The sequence below is a fragment of the Pan troglodytes genome, chromosome 23, assembly GCF_028858775.2.
Source record: "Pan troglodytes isolate AG18354 chromosome 23, NHGRI_mPanTro3-v2.0_pri, whole genome shotgun sequence".
NCBI lineage: Eukaryota > Metazoa > Chordata > Mammalia > Primates > Hominidae > Pan > Pan troglodytes.
This window is the reverse complement of record NC_086016.1, coordinates 23,617,549-23,638,977: the sequence shown is the minus strand read 5'-3', so window position 1 is coordinate 23,638,977 and position 21,429 is coordinate 23,617,549. Positions and strand designations below refer to the sequence as shown.

General features: G+C 53.7%; 1 protein-coding gene across 6 annotated transcripts in view; it reads right to left on the bottom strand.

Moving 5' to 3' along the window:
* PPIL2 (peptidylprolyl isomerase like 2) overlaps positions 1-21,429 on the bottom strand; it is a 32,117-nt gene that overhangs the window by 10,286 nt on the left and 402 nt on the right. For all 6 annotated transcript variants that reach the window (XM_003317120.6, XM_003317121.5, XM_009437884.4 and 3 more), the window contains exons 2-12: positions 17,873-17,922; positions 17,223-17,268; positions 16,773-16,835; positions 15,450-15,501; positions 12,717-12,768; positions 6,312-6,403; positions 5,176-5,265; positions 4,405-4,480; positions 2,708-2,868; positions 1,073-1,148; positions 633-739 (exon numbers count right to left, since the gene is read on the bottom strand). In XM_003317120.6, the coding sequence (XP_003317168.1) occupies positions 633-739; positions 1,073-1,148; positions 2,708-2,868; positions 4,405-4,480; positions 5,176-5,265; positions 6,312-6,403; positions 12,717-12,768; positions 15,450-15,501; positions 16,773-16,835; positions 17,223-17,268; positions 17,873-17,922 (865 nt within the window). The remainder of the gene's footprint in view (positions 1-632; positions 740-1,072; positions 1,149-2,707; positions 2,869-4,404; positions 4,481-5,175; positions 5,266-6,311; positions 6,404-12,716; positions 12,769-15,449; positions 15,502-16,772; positions 16,836-17,222; positions 17,269-17,872; positions 17,923-21,429) is intronic.

The following is a 21,429-nucleotide window of genomic DNA, read 5'->3' as shown; positions in this document are numbered from 1 at the left end:
CCCAATACTTGTATGAAGCAGAGAGCTGCCAAAGGCAGCTCACCACAGCCACGGGAGGCTTTTTTTTTTTTTTTTTTTTTGAGGTGGAGTCTTGCTGTTGCCCAGGCTGGAGTGCTGTGGCGCGATCTTGGCTCACTGCAACCTCCGCCTCCTAGGTTCAAGACATTCTCCTGCCTCAGCCTCCCGAGTAGCCAGGACTACAGGCATGCACCACCATGCCTGGCTAATTTTTGCAGTTTTAGTAGAGACGGGTTTCCCCATGTTGGCCAGGCTGGTCTTTAACATGTAGCAGAGTCAGCTGCCCGGCCACACTGGGCAAGGATGGACCCACAACACTAAGCAACAGGACCCGTGCAGCCGCACGGCCCAGAGTACAGCGCATGGGAGAAGTGTGGGCAGAGCAGCAGGTGCGGCTTGGCCCCTTCTCTGAGACACTGGCACCTGTGCGCAGGCCATGCTGCCAACGCGGCCCCCTAGGAAGGACACAGGGCACTGCTGCGGGTCCCGCCTAGTGACAGGCTGAATTTCCTACAACAAGCACATACCAGTGGCAGCCCTATATTTAAGACATGGCTGTCAAATGACCCAGAGATGACCTTGGGGCATGGGGAGTGGCTGGCCTCCACACCCACCAGGTCGCAGTGCAGCTCCAGGTTGAGGTCGCCCTTGTTGGTGTGCAGCCGCACGTAGCCCTTCTTCTTCACAAACTGGTAGCGCAGCACATCCTCGTCGATGGCAGCTACAAGCCAAGGTCCCAGCTCAGCCCCTGCCCTCACCCTGGGGCAGCCCCACCATGCCAGGCAGCACTGGCCTCAGACACACAGGCGGGGACTAGGCTCCAGCTCTGGGGAGAGCAGGGGAGCTGGAGGCCGAGGGTCTGCTTAGGCCACGCACAGGCTCACCCCAGCCTCATGGGGCTGGCAGGGGTTCAGCAGCTAAGAGGGGGAGGACTAGGGGCTCAGGTGACAGTGGGAGCCCCTGACAGACCAATAAAGTGGGAGTCGGGGAGCACACCCACCCCCTGCCACTTTTGGGTCACATGGCAGGTGGCTACAGAGGCAAAGGTGGCTACCTGCTTCATGTGTGGTCTCCGGGACCATCGCGGTGGAGGTGAAGGAAGCGCTGACCTTCCCTGTGGAATAGTGGGCCTGCCAAGGAAACCAGGGTGGCACCTCAGCAGTGCCATGGAGGCAGGTGGGTGGGGACGTGTCGCTTGCCTAGAAGCCAACCACACGCCACCCCTGCCCCCCAGGCCCTGCTTGGTGCCTCTCCTCCAGGAGGGCCTCCCCAACCAGCAGGAGGAAGAAGCCAAGGCTAGGCCAAGCCAGGGTCCCCTGGCCTCTACTGGATCCCGACTCTTATGATATCAGGTGAAACCCCGGAGATAAAATACCACACAGGACTGGCCACCTCAGGGTTAGGAGTGTATGGCTGACTTCTCATTTATTTTTATTTTATTTTAATTTTTTTATGAGACAAGGTCTTGCTCTGTACCCAGGCTGGAGTGCAGTGGTGTGTGATCCTGGTGCACTGCAGCCTCCAACTCCTGGGCTCAAGTGACCCTCCGACCTCAGCCTCCTGAGTAGCTGGGACGACAGGCGCATGCCACCACGCCTGGCTGATTTTTTGTAGAGATAAGGTCTCACTATGTTGTCTAACCTAGTCTTGATCTCCTGGCCTCAAGCAATCCGCCTGCCTCAGCCTCCCAAAATGCTGGGATTACAGGTGTGAGCCACCACGCCTGGCCTCATTTCTTTTTAAAAGTTTCAAACTTTCTACACTAAACACATTACATATTTAATCAGCCCCAATAAATGTTATTTTTTATCATAGAGGAAGAAAAAGGGGTTTCTCCCATGAGAAGAAAATACAAGCCAGGCACAGTGGCTCACACCTGTAATTCCAGCACTTTCGGAGGCCAAGGCAGGAGGCTCTCACTTGAAGCCAGGAATTCAAGACCAGCTTAGACAACATAGCAAGATCCTGTTTCCAAAAGAAAAAAAAAAGTAATATATCAAAGTGCTAAGGGCAGTGTGTTAGACGGGGTGACACACTGGACAACAAGCTTTCTTTTTCAAATTTTCCAGAATTTGAATAATTCTTTAAGAAGGAGAACTTCAGAGCTACCTGCCCATGTCTCTGCACTCCCCCTAGCTCCAGATCCCCACGCTCTGCCTGACAGGAGGAAGAAGCAAACACGACAGCCCCAGACAGGCGGCACTGTGCAGTCCCAGGCATGCCATCCACCTCAGCACCGCAGCAGACCGTGAAACGCCCCAACTCTCCCTGGCATGGCTTTGGGCCCCAGTGCACATCGGGCCCTGCCCTCCCAGCCACCACAGAACCACATGTGCCCGCTCAACGTGCCTGCCCTGGCTACTGAGCTCAGGCTGGGACCACAGCACAAGGCAGACCTTCTGTGGCAGGGATCTCCCCTCCATGCCCCCACACACCCCTTGGTTCTTCAACGACCAGTGTGGACATCAGCCCCTCCCCTTCTGCCCTCTCAGATTCTATCTGCCTCAGGGCAGCCCCAGGGCTGTGCATTCAGAGCCATCAGGGGCACCACAGCTCTGGGGGATCCTGGCTGCCTCCCTGCCGTGTATCCCAGGCCCCCATGAGCCCCTTTCCCAGGACCACTCCAAGAGGCCATGAGATGGGCAGGAAGATGGGGCTTGGGCTTGGCCGAGTGCCCTCCGCCACTCACAGCGTTCAGCTTGTCCACTTTCTTCTTCTCCGGGGCCTTCATGGTGGCTGCCAGAATCTCGTCCCCTTTGAACTCCTTGTAGAGCTCCTGCAGGGTCTCTCGGGTCTCGGCATTTGTATTTTTCAGATAATAAGACGGGTCCTGTTTGGCCTTCTCTTCATCTACAAAACAGTAGCATGGCCCTGACCCGCCGAGCCCCCAGTAGCCTCCCCACACACATGTGCTGGGGACACAGATCTAGAATAGCCCAGGGCCGTCCAGCCATGGCGCAGGCACTGTGCCACTGCCAGCCACAGAATGCCACAGTGCCCCGCTACAGGCCTGAAGGTCTCCCCAGGCAGTTCACAAGGGTCTCAGGATGGACGTCAGGTTGATTTGTATATTTTATATTTATCTGTATATTCTAATCTTTTTAGAGTATACGCTTTGCTTTTTTTTTCTTTTTTTTTCTTTTTTTTTGTGGAGATGGAGTCTCGCTCTATCGTCCAGGCTGGAGTGCAGTGGTGCGATCTCGGCTCACTGCAAGTTCTGCCTCCCAGGTTCACGCCATTCTCCTGCCTCAGCCTCCTGAGTAGCTGGGACTACAGGCGCCCGCCACCACGCCCGGCTAATTTTTTTGTGTTTTTAGTAAAGACGGGGTTTCACCATGTTAGCCAGGATGGTCTCAATCTTGTAACCTCGTGATCCACCTGCCTCAGCCTCCCAAAGTGCTGGGATTACAGGCGTGACCCACCGCGCCCAGCCTTTTGAGACAGGGTCTAGCTCTGTCGCCCCAGCTAGAAAGCAGTTGCAAGATCTCAGCTCACTGTAGCCTCCACCTCCTGGGCTCAATCGACTCTCCTGCCTCAGCCCCCCAAGTAGCTGGGGCTACAGGCGCACCAACTACACCCAGCTAATTTTTCTATTTTTTGTAGAGACAGGGTGTCCCCATGTTGCCCAGGCTAGTCTCGAACTCTTGAGCTCAAGCAATCCGCCTGCCTTGGCCTCCCAAAGTGCTGGGATTACAGGCATAAGCCACCACACCCAGTTGCTTTGCTTCTGTAATTTTAAAGGTTATTTTTATTTAAAATAATAGAAGTGTTTGGGGGTCTTTCCAGATGTGAAATCACCCATTCTTGCCGACTCAGGAGGGTGCCTGCTGCCTACTGGGCCTTGGACAGCAGCCCACCCTGTGGAGAGGGGCCGGCATCCCTGTGCAGAGAGCACAGACACGGCCCAGCCCCAACCCTGACCTCAGGCTCTCCTGACTCAAATCTCCCCCAGTTCACGTGCTCAGCCTACCTAAAACCCGTTCAAACAATGCTCACGAAGTGCCCAGGCCACTGCTCTGCAGCACAAGGCCAAGTGACCTCTGAACATGAGTCCTGCTGGCTCCTCCAAGGCTGCAGGACAGCCACCAGAGGCCAGGGAAACAGGAGGACCCCGTCACCCCACCACCTGCCCACTGACAGCACCGGCCAGTCTGCAGGGAGCAGGGGAACCTGAGCAGGTGTGCTGGCAGGGCAGCAAGTCTATCCCGCCCATTGTTTCTGAGGCTGCAGTTGGCTCAGATTCTCTGAACACTGATTCAGAAAATGCAGGGCCTGTCTGGGCTGGGACCCCCTGACCTCCAGGAAAGGGGGGGCTTTACCCAGGGAGCACTGTCCCAATTTCACCCAAAAGCCCCCTCGCCTAGCCCAGCCCCTAGGTGTACATACCTGGGTCTATTATTTTCATGTTATTCTTCACATGATAGAAGTTAGAGACATTGAACTTGTCCAAATTGGTGGGGTCCTGTGGCAAAAAGAGAATGCCCAGCAGAGTGAACCCAGCCTACGGCCAAATGGCAGCCACATGCAGCAAAGGACGGCCAGCTGTCAGAGGTGCGGAAGAGGCCAGGGCTACACTGAGGTTGGGGGAGTCAAGCAGGGCATGAGGGAGGAGGTGGTCTGCCCCAGGCAGGGCAGCAAACAGGGGCAGGGGCAGGGACGGGGACGCAGCCTCGCTAGCTGCTGGCTGAGCTGTGACCTTCCTCCAGGCACATGGCTAACGAGCATTCATCGCTGTTACGGAGCTATCGGACCGGAATGTGGGCAGCCGTGGGCCGACCTCTGGTTAGAATGGGACAAGCCACAGAGGTGATTGACTCAGCAGGCCACGCTCCAGCCAGCACCTGCTTTTCTAAGTCAGTGTTTTTCATTAATTCACTTGGGGTTCTCTGACACCTGCAGGGAGCCCTGTGCCAGATACAGGGTCTTTGCAGAGCTCATGCCAGCTCCTGCCCTCGAGGCGCTGAAGCAGAGCCAGGCCTGCAGAGTGGCCATTCAGATGCCTCAGGTGGCTTTGAGGACAGATATGAGGGGCCCTGACATGGGGGTAGGGGATCGGGGAGGAGATGTAAGAGCTAGACTGAGGAGGCAGCCCTGTAGAGGCCTGGGCTGGCTGCAGGTGCTGAAGGCAGCTGGGGCAGGCGGGCAGGGGACACTCACCTGGAGGGTGATGATGTCCTGCCGGGAGAAGGGCTCGTCGGTCAGCAGGTCCCGGAAGTTCTTGGCCTTGATATTTAGCTGTTCCACTGCCTATAGCCAGGAGGAAGTGGTTTTACGATGCCTGCCCCAAGCCTTGGCACAGGGGACTGCAAGCAGGGAGGCCTGGAGCTGGCCCCGACCATGGCACGATTTGAGAGGCATGAGGAATGAGAGAGACAGCAGTGTACACCCCACTGGCTGAAAGCAGTGGCTCCCACAAAGGCAGAGCTGGCTGGGCCTCAGACGATGAGCCAGTTCACCCTCGCAGCAACCTTCCTGCAGGAAGCTCTTGTCTGCACACTGATCAGCAAAAAGACTCAGCGAGTCACCCACCCACTCGCTGCAGGCTTCGCCAAGCTCCTCCCATGCACAGGTATGGTGCCAGGCCCCCGTGGGCAGGGGCTGTGCACACAAGATGCCTGCACTCCTGCGGTGCGGTCTAGCAGAGCCCTCACTCCACTAACGAGGACTGACCATGCCAGTTTGTGCAGGCTTCTGGCAAGAAGTGGCCCCCAAGGCCCCTGGAGCAGCGCTGGCCACCGACACCCCACAAACGTCCAGGTGCAGGATTGACAACGGCGCAAAGGTCGGCTTTCCCGCCATGTGGGGCGTGCCCCGCCTCACCCGAGAGGAGGACCCACGTGTGAACATGGCTGTCTCCTCTCTCCCTATACCCGCTCCCTGCCAGAACTCCTCCAGGGGACAGCTCCCTCCCGGGGGCAAGTGACTCCATCCAGATCCGGGGCGAGCACTCCCCTCACAGCCCTAGAGGCCTGTCCTCAGAACATGGGTGCCTTCCCAGCACCTGGGCTTTGCTGAAGACGCGGAAGGACCTCTTGGGGTTTAAGGGTCCCTGCTGGGCAGCCAGGACTGCCTGGATTCCGAAGGATGCACCTCCCCCAACCCTTTTTTTGACCTGCCTGAAAATGGGGAGGCTGCACTGCCAGAGCTTTGCTAGATGACCATGCCTGTGGCTGTGACTGTAAACCCCACGAGGACAGGCCGTACACGTAGCACACAGCCCAGCCAGTGTATACTAGGAACACACAGCAGAGATCTCCCCACCGCTGTCTCCAGGCCCCGGAGCGAGGACACACCTCATAGGCGTAGACGTTGCCGGTCGTCCTCACAGCCACGATGTGGGTGTTGTTGGTGAACACGGTAAACAGCACTGGGCAGTGGTACTTCCCTAGAGAGAAGGCACACACAGGGAGGCCAGTCACCTCTGCGGGCTGTGAACATCCCAATGAGGACCGCAGAGGGCCAGGGCAGGACAGAACTCGGCCAAAGTCAGCGATGGGAGGAGGTGGAACCCCATGTCAGCTGCCAGAGCAGGGAACCATGGGGACAACTGCTCACCCCCTCAAGCCCTTCCACACCGTTAGGAAACTCCTATTCATCCTGCAAGACCCAATCCCGGCATCGTCTTCCTCAGATCCTCCAGCCCACCCCTGGGTGATCACCATACTAGCCTCCTCCTCCTACTGAAGTTGGCCCCCGGCAGGAAACAACCCATGTTCCAGCCCTGACAGCTCTACCTCCTCTCACCCACATCCTCCGCCAGCCCCCTGGTCAGCTCTTCCTTCAGAACCGCCCATCCCCTTCCCTGCCTACTGTCTTTTTTTTGTTTTGCTCTGTTTTTGTTTTTTTTTTGAGACGGAGTCTCGCTCTGTCACCCAGGCTGGAGTGCAGTGGCACAATCTCGGCTCACTGCAAGCTCCGCCTCCCAGGTTCACGCCATTCTCCTGCCTCAGCCTCCTGAGTAGCTGGGACTACAGGTGCCTGCCATCATGCCCGGCTAATTTTTCTGTATTTTTAGTAGAGATGGGGTTTCACCATGTTAGCAAGGATGGTCTCGATCTCCTGACCTAATGATCTGCTCACCTCGGCCTCCCAAAGTGCTGGGATTACAGGTGTGAGCCACTGCACCCGGCCTTGTTTTACTCTGTTTTGAGATGGAGTCTTGCTCTGTCACCCAGGCTGAGGTTCAGTAGCGTGATCTCGGCTCACTGCAACCTCCATCTCCTGGGTTCCAGCGATCCTGCTGCCTCCGCCTCCCGAGTAGCTGAGACTACAGGCACGCGTGCGTCACCATGTACGACTAATTTTTGTATTTTTAGTAGAGACAGTGTTTCACCACCTTGGCCAGACTGGTCCCGAACTCCTGACCTCAAGTCATCTGCCTGCCTCAGCCTCTCAAAGTGCTGGCATTACAGGCATGAGCCACTGCACCTGGCCTTGGTTACTGTCTCTCTGCCTGTAAGTCCCCACCCAGTGGCCAGGGGCCCTGTCAAAGTGCCCACTTCTGGGGATAAAGTAAGTGCACTTCTGGGGATAAAGTAAGTGCAGTAGGGGGACTCAGAAACATCAACCACATGTATTTGTGGGGACTTTTTCTTTTTTTTTTTTTTGAGACAGAGTCTTGCCCTGTTGCCCAGGCTGCAGTGCAGTGGCATGATCTCCTCGGCTCACTGCAAGCTCCGCCTCCCGGGTTCACGCCATTCTCCTGCCTCAGCCTCCTGAGTAGCTGGGACTACAGGCGCCTGCCACCATGCCCGGCTAATTTTTTGTATTTTTTTAGTAGAGACGGGGTTTCACCGTGTTAGCCAGGATGGTCTCGATCTCCTGATCTCGTGATCCGCCCACCTTGGCCTCCCAAAGTGCTGGGATTACAGGCGTGAGCCACCGCACCTGGCCTTGTGGGGACTTTTTCTTAAAAAAAATCCTGATTTGAGGCCAAGTTAGAGCCTCAAATTAGTTAGAGCCTCAAGTTAGAGGTGGCTCACACCTCTAGTCCCAGTGCTTTGGGAGGCCAAGGTGGGAGGATTGCTTGAGGTCAGGAGTTTGAGACCAGCCTAGGCGATAGGCTGAAACTCTGTTTTTTTGTTTTGTTTTGTTTTTTGAGACAGGGTCTAGCTCTATCACCCAGGCTGGAATGCAGCGGCGCAATCACAGCTCACTGCAGTCTCAACTTCCCAAGCTCCAATAATCCTCCCACCTCAGCCTCCCAAGTAGCTGGGACTACAGGTGTGCTCAACCACACTGGCTAATTTTTAGGTTTCATTTTGTAGAGACAAGGTTTCATTATGTTGCCCAGGCTGGTCTTGAACTCCTGGGCTCAAGCAATCCTCCCACCTTGGCCTCCCAAAGTGCTGAGATTGCAGGCATAAACCATGGTGCCCAGCTGTTTTTTTTTTTTTGGTGGGGGGATGCTGAGGCGGGAGGATCACTTGAGCCCAGGACTTCAAGACCAGCCTGGGTGACATAGGGAAACCTCATCTCTACAAAAATAAAAATTAAAAAAGTAGTTGGGGCTGGGCGCGGTGGCTCACACCTGTAATCCCAGCACTTTCGGAGACAGAGGCGGGAGGATCACCTGAGGTCGGGAGTTTGAGACCAGCCTGACCAACATGGAGAAACCCCGTCTCTACTAAAAATACAAAATCAGCCAGGTGTGGTGGCACATGCCTGTAATCCCAGCCACTCGGGAGGCTGAGCCAGGAGAATCGCTTGAACCCAAGAGGCGGAGGTTGCAGTGAGCCGAGATCACGCCATTGCACTCCAGCCTGGGCAACAAGAGCGAAACTCCATCTCAAAAAAAAAAAAAAAAAAAATTGGCTGGGCATGGTAGTACATGCCTGTGGTCCCATCTACTTGGGAGACTGAGGTGGAAGGAGCACTTGGTCCTGGAAGGTCGAAGCGACAGTGCGCTCTGATCATGCCACTACACTCCAGCCTGGGCAACAGGGCAAGACCATGTCTCAAAAACAAACAAACAAACAAACAAAAATCCTTCTGATGTGAAAACTATTTTTTAAATTGGGGCTTCAGCATCATGCAAGGGGGTACTGGTGGGAGCAAAGACAGAACTGCACAGATGGGAGACAGCAGGGGCTGGAGTTGGTGATGGGCACAGGGGAGGCGTATCACACCTCCTCTCTCCACTTTCACGCACGGGGAATTCCAATTAACAAAGAAACAGGTGGGGCGCAGTGGCTCACGCCTGTAATCCCAGCACTTTGGGAGGCTGAGGCAGGTGGATCACTTGAGCCCAGGAGTTCGAGACCAGCCTGGCCAACATGGTGAAACCCTGTCTCTACAAAAAACACAAAAACTAGCTGGGTGCAGTGGTGGTGCCTGTAGTCCCAGCTACTTGGGAGGCTGAGGTGGGAGGATCTCTTGAACCCAGGAGGCAGAGGTTGCAGTGAGCTGAGACTGTGCCACTGCATTCCAGCCTGGGTGACAGAGACCTCATTTCAAAAGAAAAAAGGAAACACAACAAAAGAAGCTGACTGCCAGGTCAAAGTTTAAAAAAAAAAAAAAAAAAAGGCTGGACCTCATTCCTCCCTCAGTGGCTCTCATCTTGGAGCGGAAGCCCAAGTCCTCCTGTGGCTCCCAGGCCCCACAGGACTGCTCTGCACACCATCCCCACCCCTGACCTCTGTCACCACATCCCCTGCTTCCACCGCTAGCACACGCTGTTCCAGCCACATTGGACTCCCAGCTGGGCACAGACACCCTTGAGCGTGTGCCCACCTCAGGGTCTTTGCACTGGCTGTGCCATCAGCCTGGCCCTGCACTCCCCCGATGCCCACACGGCTCTCCCTCCCTGCAGCGGGTCAGGGCGGCCCTCTCCCCTCCCCCTGCTGTGCTCTCCACACACAAGCAGCCTCTGGCACACCCTGCTGAGCTGCTCTCTGGTGTTCTCCCCCACCAGAATGCATGCTCCTCTCATTCAGGAGAGACGCAGCCTGTTGTGCTCTCTGCACATGGCAGGCACTCAATAAATATTTGCTGTCCCTCTCCCTCTCCCTCTCCCGCTCCCGCTCCCCAGGGTCTCCCTCTCCCTCTCTTTCCATGGTCTCCCTCTGATGCCAAGCCGAAGCTGGACTGTACTGCTGCCATCTCGGCTCACTGCAACCTCCCTGCGTGATTCTCCTGCCTCAGCCTGCCGAGTGCCTGGGATTGCAGGCGCGCGCCGCCACGCCTTACTGGTTTTCGTATTTTTTTGGTGGAGACGGGGTTTCGCTGTGTTGGCCAGGCTGGTCTCCAGCTCCTAACCGCGAGTGACCTGCCAGCCTCGGCCTCCCGAGGTGCCGGGATTGCAGACGGAGTCTCGTTCACTCAGTGCTCAATGTTGCCCAGGCTGGAGTGCAGTGGCGTGATCTCGGCTAGCTACAACCTCCACCTCCCAGCCGCCTGCCTTGGCCTCCCAAAGTGCCGAGATTGCAGCCTCTGCCCGGCCGCCACCCTGTCTGGGATGTGAGGAGCGTCTCTGCCCAGCTGCCCATCGTCTGAGATGTGGGGAGCACCTCTGCCCCGCCGCCCCGTCTGGGATGTGAGGAGCGCCTCTGCCCGGCTGCAACCCCATCTGGGAGGTGAGGAGTGTCTCTGCCCGGCCGCCCCGTCTGAGAAGTGAGGAGCCCCTCCACCCGGCAGCCGCCCTGTCTGAGAAGCGAGGAGCCCCTCTGCCCGGCAGCCGCCCCGTCTGGGAAGTGAGGAGCGTCTCCGCCCGGCAGCTGCCCCGTCCGGGAGGGAGGTGGGGGGCAGCCCCCGCCCGGCCAGCCGCCCCGTCCAGGAGGGAGGTGGGGGGCAGCCCCTGCCCGGCCAGCCGCCCCGTCTGGGAGGGAGGTGGGGGGCAGCCCCCGCCCGGCTGCCGCCCCGTCCGGGAGGTGGGGGCGCCTCTGCCCGGCCACCCCTTCTGGGAAGTGAGGAGCCCCTCTGCCCGGCTGCCACCCCATCTGGGAGGTGTACCCAACAGCTCATTGAGAACGGGCCATGATGACGATGGTGGTTTTGTCAAATAGAAAAGGGGGAAATGCGGGGAAAAGATACAGAAATCAGATTGTTGCTGTGTCTGTGTAGAAACAAGTAGACATAGGAGACTCCATTTTGTTCTGTACTAAGAAAAATTCTTCTGCCTTGGGATGCTGTTGATCTATGACCTTACCCCCAACCCTGTGCTCTCTGAAACATGTGCGGTGTTCACTCAGGGTTAAATGGATTAAGGGCGGTGCAAGATGTGCTTTGTTAAACAGATGCTTGAAGGCAGCATGCTCGTTAAGAGTCATCACCACTCCCTAATCTCAAGTACCCAGGGACACAAACACTGCAGAAGGCCGCAGGGTCCTCTGCCTAGGAAAACCAGAGACCTTTGTTCACTTGTTTATCTGCTGACCTTCCCTCCAGTATTGTCCTATGACCCTGCCAAATCCCCCTCTGCGAGAAACACCCAAGAATGATCAATAAAAAAAAAAAAGAGGTTTGGAGAAATAAAAAATAAACAATAACACACACACACACACAAAATAAATAAATATTTGCTGAATGAGAGACACACACACACACACACACACACACACACACACACACACAGCTGATCACAGGAGGGGAGGCAGCCCACCCTCGGCCACCAGGGTGGAGCGCCGTGTCCTCCACCGACGTCAATGACGTGCTGAGGTTCACCCATTCATTCACCTGCGAATGCTGCACCGACTAGGGACCGGGCTCTGGGCTCAGACAAGCGGGGCAAAAGGGCCTTGGCCTCAGGTGCTACAGCATCTCCCTGGAATGCATGCACCCAGTAAGCAAGGACAACCCCTAAGCCATGGCATCTCCACAGGCAAAAGACCTGGGCTAGAACCTAGCACAAGATCACCACCTGGGCAGGGGTGGGCTGCACAACTCATCCGGGCCTCTGGCCACAAGAACAGCGGAAGGTGTGTAATGGGCATGAAGCAGGAGCCGCAGCACTGGGCTGGGCTCTATGGGCTGTGGCAAAGAAAAGCCTAGCCCAAGAGCTACTGGACAAATCCCTCCAGACCACCCACATCCCCTACTCAGCTGCCGCCTTGGTTCCCAGCATGAGCAACTTCTGCCTCCAACAACAAACAGACCACAGCCTCAGCCAGAGGGGGCCCATGCCCTGCGGATCCAACTGTGCCCACAAAGGCCACTAGCAGCTTACAATGGCCTGATCGCCTTTGTGGGAAATTCCCAACACCACAGGTTCTGGCCCCAACCTCCCCCACCTTAAAACTACCCAGACCTTTGAGAAGAAATCTTGTGACACCTTTTTTTTTTGAGACACAGTCTCGCTCTGTTGCCAGGCTGGAGTGCAGTGGCACCATCTTGGCTCACTGCAACCTCTGCCTCCTGGGTTCAAGTGATTCTCCTGCCTCAGCCTCCCGAGTAGCTGGGACTACAGGCGCCCGCCACCATGCCCGGCTAATTTTTGTATTTTTAGTAGAAATGGGGTTTTACCATGTTGGCCAGGATGGTCTCGATCTCTTGACCTCGTGAACCATCTGCCTCGGCCTCCCAAACTGCTGGGTTTACAGGTGTGAGCCACCGCGCCCAGCCCTGTGACACTTTTTGCGTAATTAACAGCAGGTGTCTAGCTTGGTCAGAAAGCAATGACTGATTCCGTATGAAAACTGGTGAGAGCTGGGCCCTTGGGTCTGCAGGTCAAGCCCAGAATTGGCTGTGATAGTTCCACTCACCCTCACTGTTCTTGGAAAAGTTCAGCTTGATCAGGGACCTCCCGTCCAGCTTCTGGAAGAAGCACAGTTAATAATTAATGATAATGAATAAGTAACTGATGCACAGAGATGCTGGGGTCAGAGACAGGCAGGAAAAGTCTCTGACTAGCCAACCCTGTGCAGCTCTGGACAAAAGGGAAGGCCCCAAGACCCTGCAAGGACCTCACGGGGGCTGCAGGATGGCGTCGGGCGGTTGTGTTTATGTGGCACCCCCACCACGCTCTGAGAAGAGCCGTCACGGGTGACCCCGAGCAGGAGGACCAGGCCACAGGGTGGTGTGTGTTATACTTCTGCAGGGTTTGGACGTCTTTATGGTGAGCACAGATTACTTCTAAAATTAAAAAGTGAACATATTTCTTCAGCTAGAGTGGTGGGACACACAGAGTCCCTCTCTGTCACCAGGCTGGAGTACAGCGGCAACATCTCAGCTCACTGCAACCTCCCACTCCCTAGTTCAAGTGATTCTCCTGCCTCAGCCTCCCGAGTAGCTAGGACTACAGACACACGCCACCACACCAGGCTAATCTCCTGACCTCATGATCTGCCCACCTGAGCCTCCCAAAGTGCTCTGTCATATGAATATTTAAGAAAAACAAAACATTAAAAGTGGGGAGAAAGTAAGAAATACACCCCAATGCTAAGAATGGTTGTGTTGGGAAGATGGGACTCTATTTTTCTGTTTCTGGATGTTTTTTCTTTTTTCTTATTTCCCCTACCCCAGGTGGCAGGTAATGTTTTCAGTTTCTGTGGTGTGTCTGCAGTACAGCTCTTCCACAGCAAACTTTCCCATAAAACAAAGTCTGGACAACCGGAGGTGGGAACTGCTGGGTGTGGGGCTGTGGGGAGACCCTGGAAGGGAGGCAGAGCTATGTGCTGCTGGGGAACACCTCACTCAGGGCCACAACCCAGCAGCTGCTGCCACCTGGTGTGGGCTGGGCCCAGCTATGCCTACCCAGGCCCAGGGGAGACACAGGGGGAGCCTCCTGGGGCTGGGCCCTAAGCTGGCAGCAGGTCCTTAAGCTGCCCTCCCCGCCCTCCGTGGGCCCTGCCTGCTGCTGGCCAACCCAACTGACCGCATCTGCTCCTCTAACCACCTTCGTTCCTTCCTTTGTCATTCAACTACCCCCACCTCCCTACATCACTACAGGTGTGGAGGAGACCACCAGAGGGCCAGCAGGGTCCCTATTCAGACACAGGACCTGAGCAGAGAGACTCCCCAACACAACAGGCTCCTCCTGAGCCCCCAAAAGTCACATGGGCCAGCCAGCCCTTGGCCCAGGAACTCTCCTCAGAGGTTTGGCTAGCAAGGCTCTGCTGACACCCATTGGTCTGGCCAAGCAAGCACACAGCAAGGCCCCTTCCAGAGCAGGCCAAGGGAGAGGCGCAGGCACAGGATAAAGACGTGTAGGGCGCTCCTGCAGACTCACCCCAACATGATGCCTGGAACAAAGAAATGGCCACACCCCCCTGATATAAGCCCTAACAGCGTGGCTAACTGCCAGATCAGACTTTGTGGGTGTGGGGGCCAGCACAATCGACAAGTTTGGGAACCCCAAAGAGTACCTGTGAAGCAAAACACCCAAAGTAGCAAAATGCATCCCAGCTGCAACCAAATGACAGAATCCACTGGGACAGCAGGGGCCATGAGGGCAGCCGTGGACAGGAAAACCCCACCTACCCCCACCTTGCCACCAGGCTGCTCCCTGAGGCCGACACCCAGCCACACAGGGCACAGGCAGGCAGCAGGGACCTCTGCTGAGAAGAGCAACAGAGAATGACTTCCCAGACTGGGGCACAGACTTTGGGGGAAGCCCCTGGGATCCAATGTGGCTCCCAGCAGCAGACATCACAGAAACAGTCTTCAAGTGACAAAGACCAAGGAAGAAGAGTGCCCTCCCTAAGGAGGTGAGGCCACAAGCCCCCTACCCAAGCATCTGAAAGAGAAAAGCCACGGGCTTTAGTCGCTGGTCCAAGAACACTCAAAAACCAGCCCCCTGGCCAAGTTCCCCTTGTACTGGAGAGCAGGGAAGCCTTGGAGGGGCACCAACTCCATCTACAAAGAGTCCCCAGAACCCTGCAGCCCCCAGAACGCCACAAGGGCCAGAAGAGCTGAGACAGATGGGCTGCCAGCTTCTCCTGCTGGCCCGGTAGGGAGGGTCATATTGTCCAGGGAGCTCCCTCCCAGCGGCTCCAGCACAGGGAGCCCACTGGAGTCCCGACCCTCTGTCTCGCACAGTTTGAGCTCTTGCCCCAGGCCATAGGAAAGAGGAGGAGGAATACATGCAAGTAATTCCAACAGGAAGGGCAAGGTCACTGGTAAAATACACTAGATCTCCCTCGGAACCAGGCTGCATAATGTCCCCACAAAACTGATGCTCACTGGGAACCTGTGAATGTGGCCTGACTTGGATATAATCAAAGGTTTATATAGGGTCTTTGCAGATAGAATCAAGTTAAGATGAGGTCACAGCTATGGCCCGAGAAAAGACATGCACATATATACACGTGCACAGGCCGGAAGCATTTCTGGAAAAGAATGGGTGTTGGGAGAGGAGGGGAAGACTGTCCCTCCTCACTGGGCCCCATGAACGGTTCTCTCCCATGTTCCTGTGTTCATGAAAACCACCAGAACAAAAGGAGAAGTGAGAGGATAGCATTCACTAGCATCACTGAAACTCCTGCACAGCCACCTACCTCTCCATTGCTGGGGTTGGTCCCGTACTTCTTAAGCCATGGAACAATGTTCCTGACGGGAAGACAGAACAGAAAGCATCACCAGGGTGCTTAGGCGCCACCTGGTAACAACACTGTGGTCTTGCAGGGCTGCTTCCAGGTTAGAGGCCTGTGAGGGGGTCTTGCTTCACTCTAGGAGAGGAAGAGCTCCTCATCTTGTCTCAGGAAGTTGGGGGATATTTGTGGATACATAGGTTTCAAAATATGTTCAGAGTTATTACTGCAGTTATGTATAAACAACAAAAACTACAGGTGAAAACGAGTAAGTAAATGGTTTGGGTTTTTTTTCTTTGAGACAAGGTTTCGCCTTGTCACTCAGGCTGGAGTGCAGTGTTTCAATCATGGCTCACTGCAGCCTCCAACCCCTGGGCTCAAGCAATCCTCCCACCTCAGCCTTCCAAGTAGCTGAGACTACAGGTGCACACCACCATGGCTGGCTAATTTTTGCACTTTTTTGTAGACACAGGTTCTCACCATGTTGCCCAGGCTGGTCTCAAACTCCTGGGTTCAAGAGATCCTCCTGCCTCAGTCTCCCAAAGTGCTGGGACTACAGACATAAGCCACCACTCCGTCATAAATGTTGATACATCTGTATAATTAAATACTAAGCTAGCATCAAAAACTATACTTTCAAGCCAGGCATGGTGATGGTGTGTGCCTGAAATCTCAGCTACTCAGGGGGCTGAGGTGGAAGGACTGCTTCAGCGCAGGAGTTCAAGACCAGCCTGGGCAACACAGTGAGACCCTGTCTCAAATTAAAAAAAAAGAAAAGAACAAAGAAAAACTATACTTTCAGAGAATTCTGAATCACACGGGGAAAAAAGCTCTCATCACAACCAAGTGAATAAATAGATCCACAGAGTGTTACCTGTCAACACTTCACAGTGTTCACAGTGTTATCTCAATCATGTTACTACAAGTAAGTTCACAAAAAATTAGCATATTTACAGTGGTTATCTTGGATAGTGGGACTGTGGTAAAATTTTCTTTTTCTAAAATAAGGCTGAAATTTCCTAAAAATTCATTTTCAGGCCAGGTGCAGTGGTTCATGCCTGCACTTGGAGGGGTGGGGGGTGGTCTACCCCATTCCAGGCAGTGACAGCAGAACCTGACAACTAGAGCTGCCTGCCTAAGGGTCACAGCAGCACTGCTGCCATGTCCCCAAGGCCCTAGCTGTTACTTCCGTGTGCCCAAGAGCCCTACCCAAGGGTACCAAGGGTCCCCTTCCTTAATGGGTGTTGAGAATCTCACATTTGTTAGATCAAAATTCAAGGAAAAACTCACAGTAAGTCAAAGACGATGCCATCGGGAGTGCAGACTGGGTAGACAAAGGGCTGCAGAGAGAGACTGAAAAAGGACAGAGTCATTCCTGGTGAGTTGCCACGCACCCTGGTCAGGATGTGGGCTGGCTGAGCCTGGCATGGTGACCTCCTGAAATGCTGTCCCAGGGAGCCCTCTCTGGGCAGCCTGGCCACCTCCCTCTCTCACCAACCTTCTCCTCCAACTACAATAGTGTTTGTGCCACCCCTGGTGAAGGACTAGAGCAGGATCCAACACCAAGGCAAGCTCCTAACATCATGACGAGGACTCTGCATCTTCTCCCAACATGAACTGAAGGGCCACATCTTCAAGGCACACTTTTACGCATAACCCCACATCCACAAGGGGCAGATTCACTATCAGACAGGATCAGAGAACAATTACAAGGGAAAGGTAAACTCGCAAAACTCTTACCTGCAGTGGTCAAAAGGTAAACGACGAAAATTTGTTTGTGGGAGATCTGTTTAAAAATGAAATAAAAAACAGAAATCTTACTCTGTAAAGTATTTCATCTATGTGCACCTGCTAGCAATTCAGTTACAGCTTATGAAAAAGTTCATGCAAATTTTTAAGTACAGCAATTGCTGTGGATTAAAAACCTTTTAACAGATAAACCAAAACACTTGGGGTACATCAAAAAAGAACTTACTGGGAAAAGTGCATACTTTTTTACTTCCATTAAAATTATGACAGTGCTCTTGTTATTGTAGTCTTGATAGTTTTGACAGCTGAAAATATTATCATTCTTTTTATTCCTTATAAACTTGATAGAGAAAAAACATTTAAATGTACATGTAATTTTGTATTTTATTTACTTATTTATTTTTTACTTAGCTCCCAGCATCGGGGAATATTTTAAATTACATTTTACAAAAATCACCACTAAGATGAAGCAGGTTCTTCTATCTTGAGTATATTTCTCTTTCATGAACTGTGTCCTCAGCCCATTTGTCTACCATAGTTTCCGTGTTCTTGTTGTCTATTTTTACAGCTCACTGTATCCTGAAGACACAGTTCCTTAATACCACTCCCCCAACGGGGAACAGAAAGACTGCATGCCTTACCTGGCTTCTTGCCACCATAAAAGTGAGTGTATTCAGCACAGGTAATGTACCTGAAGAAGAGAGGAAGATAATGCTACCACCACCACCTTTATAAAGAGGACAAAGTCTTTGGAAGTGAGTAATCTTTGCTTACTCAGCAAATGCTTACTAAATACCTACTATGGGGCGGGCACGGTGGCTAACGCCTGTAATCCCAACACTTTGGGAGCCCGAGGCAGGCGAATCACTAGAGGTCAGAAGTTTGAGACAAGCCTGGCCAACATGGTGAAACCGCGTCTCTACTAAAAATACAAAAATTAGCTGGGCATGGTGGTGGGTGCCTGTAATCCCAGCTACTCGGGAGGCTGAAGCAGAGAATTGCTTGATCCCGGGAGGCGGAGGCTGCAGTCAGCCAAGATCACACCACTGTACTCCAGCCTGGGTGACAGAGTGAGACTCTGTCTCAAAAAAACAAACAAACAAAAAAACACCTACTATATGTCAGCCACACAGTGATAAACACAACAGACATGGAGACCAGGCACAGTGGCTCACACCTATAATCCCAACAGTTTGGGAGGCCAAGGCAGGAAGATTGCTTGAGTCCAGGCGTTGGAGAACAGCTGGGGCAACAAAGCGAGAATCTGTCTCTACAAGAAAATTTAAAACTTAGCCAGGTGTGACAGCTCACACCTGTGGTCCCAGTTACTCCAAAGACTAAGGCAGGAAGGCAGGTTGAGGCTGCAGTGAGCTGTGACAGCACTACTACACTCCAGCCTGGGAGACGGGGGAGACTCTGTCTCAAAAACAAACAAAACAAAAAACAAAAGAAACCGGCCGGGCAAGGTGGCTCACGCCTATAATCCCAGCACTTTGGGAGGCCAAGGCGGGCAGATCACGAGGTCAGGAGATGGAGACCATTCTGGCTAACATGGTGAAACCCGTCTCTACTAAAAAAAAAAAAAAATAGAGGGCCAGTCACGGTGGCTCACACCTGTAATCCCAGCATTTTGGGAGGCCGAGGCGGGCGGATCACGAGGTCAGGAGATGGAGACCATCCTGGCTAACACAGTGAAACCCCGTCTCTACTGAAAATACAAAAAATTAGCCGGGTGTGGTGGCAGGCGCCTGTAGTCCCAGCTACTCGGGAGGCTGAGGCAGGAGAATGGCGTGAACCCGGGAGGCGGAGCTTGCAGTGAGCGGAGACCACGCCACCGCACTCCAGCCTGGGCGACAGAGTGAGACTCCGTCTCAAAAAAAAAAAAAAAAAGGTATCTTATTGCCACAAAGAGTCTGTTTTGTCAATCTTATGATTTCTATTTCTTTATTTTTATTTATTTTATTTATTTATTTTTTTGAGACGGAGTCTTGCTCTGCTGCCCAGGCTGGAGTGCAGTTGTGCAATGTCAGCTCACTGCAAGCTCCACCTCGTGGGTTCACGCCATTCTCCTGTCTCAGCCTCCCGAGTAGCTGGGACTACAGGCGCCTGCCACCACGCCCAGCTGATTTTTTTGTGTATTTTTAGTAGAGATGGGGTTTCACCGTGTTAGCCAGGATGGTCTTGATCTCCTGACCTCGTGATCCACCCGCCTCAGCCTCCCAAAGTGCTGGGATTACAGGTGTGAGCCACCGTGCCTGGCCCCTTATGATCTCTATTTCAACATTAATGCTGGTCAGTTGTTGTGTCTAAGCCACAAAAGGGAGGGGGATATAACAAGGCACAGCTGATCTCTATCCCATCATGGCCAGGAACTCAGTTTTAAGGTTTTCCTGGGGTTCTCTTGGCCACAAGGGTGTCTGCTTAGCCAGTGGGGGGACTTAGGGTTTTATTTTTAGTTTACAGGGAGGAGCAGGCTCAAGAGCTGAAAATCGAGAGTTCTGTTTAAGGCATATTAAATTCGAGATGTCTGGCCCGGCACGGTGGCTCACGCCTGTAATCCCAGCACTTTGGGAGGCAGAGGTAGGTCGATCACTCGAGGTCAGGAGTTCGAGACCGGCCTGACCAACATAGTGAAAACCTGTCTCTACTAAAAATACAAAAATTAGCATGGGCATGGTGGCAGGCACCTATAATCCCAGCTACTGGGGAGGCTGAGGTGGGAGAATTGCTTGAATGTGGGAAGTAGAGGTTGCAGTGAGCCAAGACGGCACCATTGCACTCCAGCCTGGGCGACAGAGCAAGACTCCATCTCAAAAAAAAAAAAAAAAAATTTGAGATGTCTTTCAGTCCTCCAGTGGAGATATTAAGTAAGCCACTAACTACACAAGACTGGGGAAAGCAGCTTATAGATGACTGGGAAATTATATCACCCACAGAGAATGTTTATGGAAAAGAAACGTATGAGATCCGAGAGAAGGGAGGAGGGTCCAGAAAGGAGACTGGGAAAAGAAAGACCGCTGAAGTCGATGGAAAACAAAGAGCAGGTGAAATCCCAGATACCAAAGAAGGGCTTCAGAAGGAGGGAGTGGTCAACAGTGTGACATACTGTTGAGAAGCCCAACAAAATGAGGACTGAGGCTGCCCGGACGTGGTGGCTCACGCCTGTAATCCCAGGACTTTGGGAGGCCGAGGCGGGTGGATCACCTGAGGTCAGGAGTTCGAGACCAGCCTGACCAACATGGAGAAACCCCTTCTATACTAAAAATACAAAATTAGCCGGGCATGGTGGCGTATGCCTGTAATCCCAGCTACTCGGGAGGCTGAGGCAGGAAAATCTCTTGAAGCCGGGAAGCGGAGGTTGCGGTGAGCCAAGATCTCACCATTGCACTCTAGCTTGGGCAACAAGAGCGAAACTGCGTCTCAAAAAAAAAAAAAAAAATGAGGACTGAGGATTGAATACTAGATTTAGCAACAAGAAGTCGCTGGGAACCTGAAAAGAGAGGCCGCTGAAGTCGAGAGAAAACAAAGAGCAGGTGAAATCCCAGATACCAAAGGAGGGCTTCAGAAAGAGGGAGTGGTCAACGGTGTGACATACTGTTGAGAAGCCCAACAGTTCTGGGGTAGTTCTGGGGTCGAAATTCTGACTTGAGTGGTTTCAAGAGACTCAGAAAACAGCATGAAGCCACTAGTCTCTCACTTGTTCTTAAGAGAAAGAAACAACACGGCGGCAGCGGGAGGGGAACGTGGGACGTGGGGCACGGGGCACGGGTGGATTTTTAAATTTTATTTATTATTTTTGAGACAGCGTCTCGCTCTGTCGCCCAGGCTGGAGTGCAGTGACACGATCTCGGCTCACTGCAACCTCCGCCTCCCGGGTTCAAGCGATTCTCCTGCCTCAGCCTCCCAAATAGCTAGGATTACAGGCGCCCGTCACCACGCCCCGCTAATTTTTGTATTTTTAGTAGAGACGGGGTTTCACCGTATTAGCCAGATCCGCCCGCCTCGGCCTCCCAAAGTGCTGTGATTACAGTTGAGCCACTGCGCCCGACCTGGTTTGCTTTAAATTAGAAGGCTCTGCAGCACGTTTGCAGGCTGATAGGCATGAACCAGAACACAGCGAGACGTGAAGTACGGAAGAGGTAGAGACTACTCATTCAAGGGCGAAACTCGCGAGCAGACGGAGGACGGTCCGGGCAGA